Source organism: Equus quagga, chromosome 8, assembly GCF_021613505.1.
Source record: "Equus quagga isolate Etosha38 chromosome 8, UCLA_HA_Equagga_1.0, whole genome shotgun sequence".
NCBI classification, from domain to species: domain Eukaryota; kingdom Metazoa; phylum Chordata; class Mammalia; order Perissodactyla; family Equidae; genus Equus; species Equus quagga.
Window position 1 is genome coordinate 40432691 of NC_060274.1, and position 7644 is coordinate 40440334.

The following is a 7644-nucleotide window of genomic DNA, read 5'->3' on the forward strand; positions in this document are numbered from 1 at the left end:
TGTATCAGGACGCAGCACTGGCTGGGCTGTGGGGCAACACTGTAGGGGAGGGAGACTGGGCCCACTTGGACTTGCAGAGCACAGTCCCGCCTGGGACACGGTGTTTATTTCCTAGAACTCACCAAAATCTAGCCTCCGGGAGGGGCGCCCCAGCTGGAGACGTCTGCCTTCCTGTTGGCTGCGGGGCTCGCGGAGACAACCCCACTCATGATGGTTCTCCTCACAAGACTGACCTCCCCTAACTCGGAACTGCTGACACTTTACATTTTGTAAACCTATGGCTTCTACATTACTCCTGGCAGTTCATTTTCTCCCAATAACCAACCTGTTCACCAACAAGAACCCCAGAGGCTGTCAGCTCTAGTCTGGGAACTAGGTCAACCGTCCACTGAAACCGAGTTAAAGCAAGAGTCTTGATTCGTCCTCTTTCTCAAACAGGTAGCCAGCGGGGTCTACTCCCATGTCTCCCTCTGAGCTCCTGCTCTGTTCTCCCGCCCCCTCCTCTGTTGAGGCACAGGAAGAAGGGGTAGGTTCACTGGGTTAGGTCCCAACTGTAATTACTGACTTCAGTTTGGGGCACCGAGGAACCCATTAGAAACACCCTGCGCCACACGGGGCCCCTGGGCTAAAAGTCAGAGCTCCACAGCTTTGGGTAGGTGGCTAGGAATGGGCCTCATGTGTGCCGGCAGTTGAGACCTCACTCCCTGGCTCTCAGACACCGTGCTAGATTTGGACACAAAAATGGGCGAGATGCCATGCCTTCCGTAGGGAGCTCAGACGGGGAGGGCAGAGAAGCAGACAAGTGAAATTAGGTTAAGATAAGGACCATAACAGGAGCACACAAAGGCCCCTGACCCCCTCAGGTGGCAGAATGGAGGTGGGCTGCCATCAGAAGCTGTCCTGAGGGAGAAGCGCCTGCCAGAGTCAGCCGGGAACACGGACCAGTGGCAGGAGGCCCCAGGCAGATGGCATGAGTGAAGCCAGGGAGTCCAGAGTGTGGGTGCTATGGGGTGAGGGGTGGGAAGTTGCCAGAACCAGGATCAAGATGACCTTGGCTCTCTTCTGCAGTCCTGTCTCACTGGTGCTTGCAAAACCGCATCTGATGTAATTTTGTTGAAGTCTTAGGAACTCAGGATAGATTTACAGCCAAAATCATTTTTTTTATTACTGACTCAGAAGGAAAAAGGATTTTTCTTTACTGGGCTAATTCACATCTGAGGAGCTGGGGAGGGCTACCACATCAGGTTTAGATTGGTACAGATTTCTCAACACCAGCTCTTCTAGGTGCTGTGTTTCAGTAAATCTAAGATAACACTGATTAGAAGACACTGCTTTATATACCATTAAAGAAGAGAAATGGCTGCAAATTAATTTTAAAATACCACTGATTGATTACAAGATAAATCCTGTTTGGCATGTTAAAATGTTTGAGATTGATGTAGAAAGCAGGGAGTTTCCTTTGCAGGAGCCTCATGCAGACTGGTGTAGACACGGCTTCTGGTGCCTTGCTACATGCCCAGACCGGCTCCTCCAAAACCAGCCTTTGTGCGCTCACCACAGAGCAGGTGCTAGTAGGGGGACTAAGGCCTAGCAAAGTGGAGTGATGGTGCTCAAGGCCCATGATATTAGCAGGAAGCAAGGCCAAAGTTCAGACCCCGGCCAGCATCCTGCATGCTGGCTGAGGCAAGCTACTGCCCCTCTCCCAGGAGGGCAGGCACTCTTGTGCTTAGTCTCAAAGACTCCCAGGCCCATTTACTCCGAGATCACTGACATGGTTCATGCTTTCACCAAAGTACACAGGTCCCCTGCAAGCAGCACTGTCCACCTTTCCATGTCTGAGTGGCTCTCGCATCACTAAGCTTGGCTCCAAGGACATTACTTGGCAAGTTCTGGGGCCTCTCAGACCATGAAGATGTCTTCAGGTCTGATGCTTGGGGGGCCCTCTGGCCGTGGTGAACCCAGAAATGGTGGGGCACACTGATGCTGTGTTTTGAGCTCCAGGGCAGCTAGGCAAGAACAGAATATTGTGGAAATTTGAATCACAACAGTGGCACTGACTTCAGGGTCTGAAGATGAACCCCTTTAGCAGGTCATGGAATTGAAACATCAACCCCTAAACAAGGATGAAGGGAGCGTCATAACTGACTCTTTCTGGAAAAATGACTCCGCTCCAGGGCAGCCTACACCTGAGAGGTGATGGTCTTTCGACACTGCCCAGGCAGTTCCAGAATTCCTTAGCTGCTTGACTGTGTGTCCTCCACAGTGGTCCCAACCCAGGGCTGCCCAGGGCAACCTCTTGCTCAAAGTCTGTTACATCCGGTCTTTAGATTGGTCTGTTTTCAAAAGTTTAAAATACTGTGGGCAAATGATGTAATTTCATAGTATCTTAGGTCCCGGGGATGTACAGAATAATTTTCCTGGTTACTAAGCAGTTATTAATCTATTTTGGATCCTGCATCCTTTTGAAAATCTTTGAAAGCTATGAACTCTTTCCCCAGGAAAAAAAAAAAAAAGCACACACCTAATTTTCAGGAATTCAGTGACTGAAGCTTATCTTTGCACGATGTATAGACCCAGGGTAAAGACTCTTTGATTAATAAGGAACCAAGAGGGCTGCCTTCCCTGTTTCAGATTTCAGGAATAATAGAATCCATTTTTAAGGGAACTGGTTGACATTCAACAATTCTAAGAGAGTTTCCAGTGCCTGGACGCAGGGCCCAGGAGTGTCCTGGGTGAAATCCCTACAGTGCTGGAGAAGCACCTGGTAGGTTCCATGACTCTAGAGGGAGGAAGAAGACAAGTTTTGGTATTTCCAGGGGAACCAACATCTTAAAATTTGTTGTTATTTACGATCCAGGAAGAGATGAGTTTCTAGGGCCTGAAGATTAGAGATTCTTTTTGAGTTTCAGAAGGGAAAAGGTTTTCCTAAATTTATTAGCAAAATATAAACTGCTTCCAGCCTCGGTTTCACACGTCTAGATGCTGGTTACCAGAATGCAGGGGAAACATTTTTAACACCAAGGGAGCAGCAGGGGTAGCGTCCTGGGACTCCAGAAAAGGGACCAGTGAGTCTGCTGTTCAAGAAAGGGTTCCAATCCCGAGGGCTCCCTTGCCACGTCTGGCCAAAGGAGTACAAGGAACACAGAGGAGGACCTGGTTGCCACCTGGGGGCCTAGTTTCCCTGAAGTCACAAAATACAGAGGGAAGGAAGCCCCAAGCCTAAGCAGAGATTCCCGGAGCTCATGACACAGTGGGGGTTTGGGTCAGAGGCTCAGCGAGGTGACCCTGATCCTTGGGAAGGGCGAGCACAGGCAAAGCTTCCTGCTAAAGAATCGAGAGCGGAGGAGCCCTACATTCTAGCTTGAAAGGTGGCAAATGGGCCAGGGATATGAGGGAGGATACCTGGCTCCAGAGACATGGAAGTGAGACGAAGGGCTAACACTGAGGGGCCAGGCTGGGGGTGAGCCCGGCAGCGTGGGAGTCTGGGGAAGATGAGCGGTCAGGAAGCAGAGGTGTAGGGCTGAGGGCACTGGCTTACTCGTCGGTGCCTCAATACCTCTGTGTGGCTGGGCTGTGCTGCTGAACTGCTCCAGGCCGCCTCTCCTCATCCATCAAACGGGATGATGGTGGAAAGACCTCAGACTTACTGCCAAGACAGTTGGTTCAGTTTCCCAGCAAAAGCCTGAGCAATGGATCTCCACCTAGAGAGGAACAGCAAGGCCTTTTCAGGCCCTTCTCTCAGGTATCCAACATTTCAGACATTCTGTTTTGCACGCTCCTCAGACTGACACTGATCCTCTTCAGGAAACAGGAAAATTAAGGCACAGAGAGGAACCTTCCCATTACCATGATTTGTGCATTCATTCATTTCATTCATTCAACACACATTTATTAAGCGCCTACAGTGTGCCAGGCCCTGGGGGTACAAAGCTGGGTAATATCCAGCCCCTGCCCTCAGGGAGCGCACAGCCTAGGGGAGGGGCAGGCGTGAACAGGTAAGTCACCTGCACTGAGTGTTGTGGCAGAGGTGTAAACAGAGTGCTGTGGGGCACGACAGAGCGAGCAGGAACTCTTCCTGGGGCAGGCGGGGAAGGCTTCACAGGTAAGTCAATAAATAGAGTGCCCCGGCAGCCCTGCACTTCGCGGGCCCTCACTGAACGGCAGCATCGAGCCACCGAGGCTGGGGTTCGCCAGAGGAAAGGCCTCCCTCTGCTTCCTCAGGGCACCCGTCTGCCCGGGCTGCAGTGATGGGGAGCTGCTCTCCGCTCCAGGGGCAGATGGAAGAGGGCAGCTGCCCAAGAGGCCGAACCCCCAGGGGCGAGGAAAGGAGCTCAGAGACAGAGAACAAATTCTTGCTGTGTCTCCACCCCTAGCCCAGGGCCCTTATGCTCCCGAGAGCATCTCAGAGCTGGTCTGTGAGGTGACTTCCTTTCTTAACACTGTTTAGGAAACTCCAGAGCTCTCTTCTCGTGTGGGTGGGGCACCAGCGCCCCTGAAGGGCCAGGCCCAGCCCCTCGCAGGCACCCCATCAGAGCAGGCCGCCCACAGCAGGCCTCCGGCAGCTGAACCTCTGTTCTCTCGACACTCACAGCCGTCTCACCAGCTCAATGAGCTGCTGAATGTTTTTGTTTTGGTTGGACAGGCCGTTCCTGATGTTTTCTAGCAGGCATCTCTTCAGTTCAAAAATGGCTTCGCTGTACCCCAAGCTCACAGCAGCCATGGGAGGCACTCCGTGCCACAGGCCAGGGATGTGCCAAATGTGCTGCCTCTCAGGGTCACAAAAGGCCAGGTCAGCCAGCGTCCGGATGCCATCGCCCTGTTTCTCCATTTGTGCTGCAGCTCTGCTCACGTCACTGGGCTGATCCAGGAGCTGTCTCCTCTCTCTTGGCTTAGGGCCAGAGGCAGACACGTCATGAAGGTTCTGGTATACAAACTGATAGTTGGGCATGTGCCCCGTTTTTTCCAACCTCAGAAATGCATGCAGAATAGCTGGCGGAATGTCCCTTGTTTCAGCTAAACTGACCACGGTGACATTGCTCAGCCCCATAATCAAAGTGGCCAGGGAAGCCTCCAGCTCAAACCTCTCCCCAGCCGCGGTCAGGGCGCCCCCTATCAAGCCCCCTGAGTCTATCACCAGGATGTGGTCACAGCCCAGGTCCTGGCTGAAGCTCTCGGCCACCGTGATGAGCTGCATAAAGGCCCCTCGAGGACCACAGCCCCTCCCTGTGGCAAACCGCAGCCCAAACATGGTGTTGAGAAGGGTGGACTTGCCCGTGCCTGCCACACCCAGTGCCGACAGGACCACCAGCCGCGACCGTCTCTCCAGGCGGATGTGCAGCTCCTTCAGGAGCCCCGTGACCCAGCGCAGGGGAGTGCTCAGCGTGCTCCCGTCGATCAGCTCCAGGGGGAGCCCTCTCAGCAGCAGCTCCAAGGCCAGGCCTGGGAAGTGGGCAAATCGCCTCTGGCCTGCTGGCAGCTTCCCTGCCTCCACAAGGCAGCTTTCTGCCTCGTAAAACTGTCCCATCTCCCGCAGGAAGTGCTCCACCCCCAGGGGCTCAGGCCAGAGCGCCTCACTGAAGTCCACAGCCCCACAGTGTTTTGGTCTCAGGGTAAGAATTGTCTCCGGAGGCTGTCTCAGCCTTGGCTGGGCCACCCGGGCCAGCCCCCACTCCATCCACCTCAGGAAGTACTGCTTCTCGCCCAGGGAGGGGCTGCTGACACCCGTGATGAACTCCTGCACCCCCCAGGCAGGGTCATGGCCATTCTGCTGCATTCGAAGTTCCAGTAAACGATGCCGCAGCTCAGCCCTGTGCTTCTCAGGAGGGTCCCCAGCCCACTGGACCTGGCAGAGCTCCTTCTCCACCTGGGCCGCCTTTCTCCAAGGATCCCCCTGCAGCCTCAGCTCATCCCTTCGGTAGGCATCCAAGTCTTTGATTTTCCTGGTGATCCGCTCCATCCGGTCTTTCGCTCGCTGACACTCCTCGCAGTCCTCATCGACCTTCAGCCCCAGCTTGCGGGCTGCATTCGCCATTTCCTCCAAAGACAACCTCCTGCAGGGGGACCGGGCCACGTGGGCCACGATGGAGCGGATCCTCCGCACAAAGCTCGCGCTGTCCGTGCTGCTGACCTTCACGAGAACGTGCGAGTGGTCCATCTTCAGCACAGGAATTAACTTGTTTAGGAATCTCAGATTTGTGTTTCGTTTCCCACGGTAGGGACTCAGGATGAAGTAGTATTTCGTGGCCGACCCCTTCATGGAGTACAGCAGTTTGTACTCCTTCTTACTGATGTTGTCAGTCAAGATGAACACCGCTGAGGAGATTTCTGTCAAGAGCTTAAACTGCAGCCAGTGAGACCCAATGTCGCCTCTCAGGTTCAGAAAGGCCACCGGCTCTGGGAAAATGTCCAAGTCTTCCCTGCCACTGGGAAGAAACCAGGAAATTTCCACCAGCCCGTCTGCAATCTCCCGAGGGTTTGTGCCCAAGTTCAGATCTCGATGCCAGAAGCAGTCCCGCTGCCGGTGGCCCGGGCTGAGCACGGCGTTGAGAAGCTGCGACTTGGAGTTGCTGCTGACCTCCATGCGCACAAAGGCAAAGGCGGGCGCCCGGAACAGGACCACGCTGTCTTCTCTGAAGCTGCCCACCCCCCTGGGGGGCTGTGACCACCAGGTCCGCACAATGCCCCTCATGGCCCACAGCAGAAACGTGTGGTAGTGGTTCTCTGAGTCGGGCAAAACGAGAGGGAGTGCAAACTGGCAGAGGGACATCTTTACCACGATTTCTTGTTGCAGGAAACTATCGGAGGAAAGCAGAAGGGCACAGAGAAGATCCAAGGGGTTCACAGGTGTGTCGGGGGTTGGCAGCTCAGAGAAGGAATAGATGTCCGCAGAGATGTCATCAGCTGTGTCCCAGTAAATAATCTCCTCTTCCATCTGGCTCTCCTTCTCCACAGGCCTGGCATCTGGGGGCACGTCCAGCACCATGGTAGTGTTCCTAGCTTCAGCATTGAGGGCCTGCAGCTTCCTGAGGAAATTCCAGGGCAAGTCTTTGGGAACCTGAGGAGCCCAGTTCTTCATGCTGTCACTACTAATCTGCAGGGAGTCCTGGAGGCTGAGTTTCTGGAGCTGGTAAGTCTCTAGTCCCAAAAGCGACAGCATTTCTTGCAGTCTGCTCCTCTCCACTGTGGAGAGAAATGAAGACATAAGTGCTCACCCTGCGTGTCAAGGGCTCAGGTTAGAGGTGGGGAGGGAGAGCCAGCATGGGGGTTGGGAGATGGCCTCCTTCAAAGAGCAGGATATGGATATGCCTAGGCCCACCAGAGCCCAAGAAAGAGGTAAAATCACACCACCCAAGGCCCAAATGTAACCAGATACGTGTGATATTAGAGAGGAAATGTGACACTCAGGGGCGACATTAAGAACTGGAAGATTTCATGTCAAAGTCTACATGTCTGGTTTCTCTTCAAACCTGTAAGATCTAGCAACACAAGTCCAAATTTAATTGGCTAGAGTGAGCAGCTATGCACCCTCAATGTGGAACGCAGGCCCCGTTCTTCCAACACGCCCCTACTCCAAGATACTCCTGTGCTTCTGGCCCCGCACTCCAGGCCCAGCAACAGGTTCCCTCGTCCTGACCCCACACTCTG

At 54.0% G+C, this 7644-nt stretch overlaps 1 protein-coding gene across 6 annotated transcripts in view; it reads right to left on the reverse strand.

Moving 5' to 3' along the window:
- Positions 1 to 3867: 3867 nt before the first annotated feature.
- URGCP (upregulator of cell proliferation) overlaps positions 3868 to 7644 on the reverse strand; it is an 82256-nt gene continuing 78479 nt past the window's right edge. For all 6 annotated transcript variants that reach the window (XM_046669679.1, XM_046669680.1, XM_046669677.1 and 3 more), the window contains one exon: positions 3868 to 7179. In XM_046669679.1, coding sequence (XP_046525635.1) covers positions 4586 to 7179 — 2594 coding nt within the window. In that variant the 3' untranslated portion in view covers positions 3868 to 4585. The remainder of the gene's footprint in view (positions 7180 to 7644) is intronic.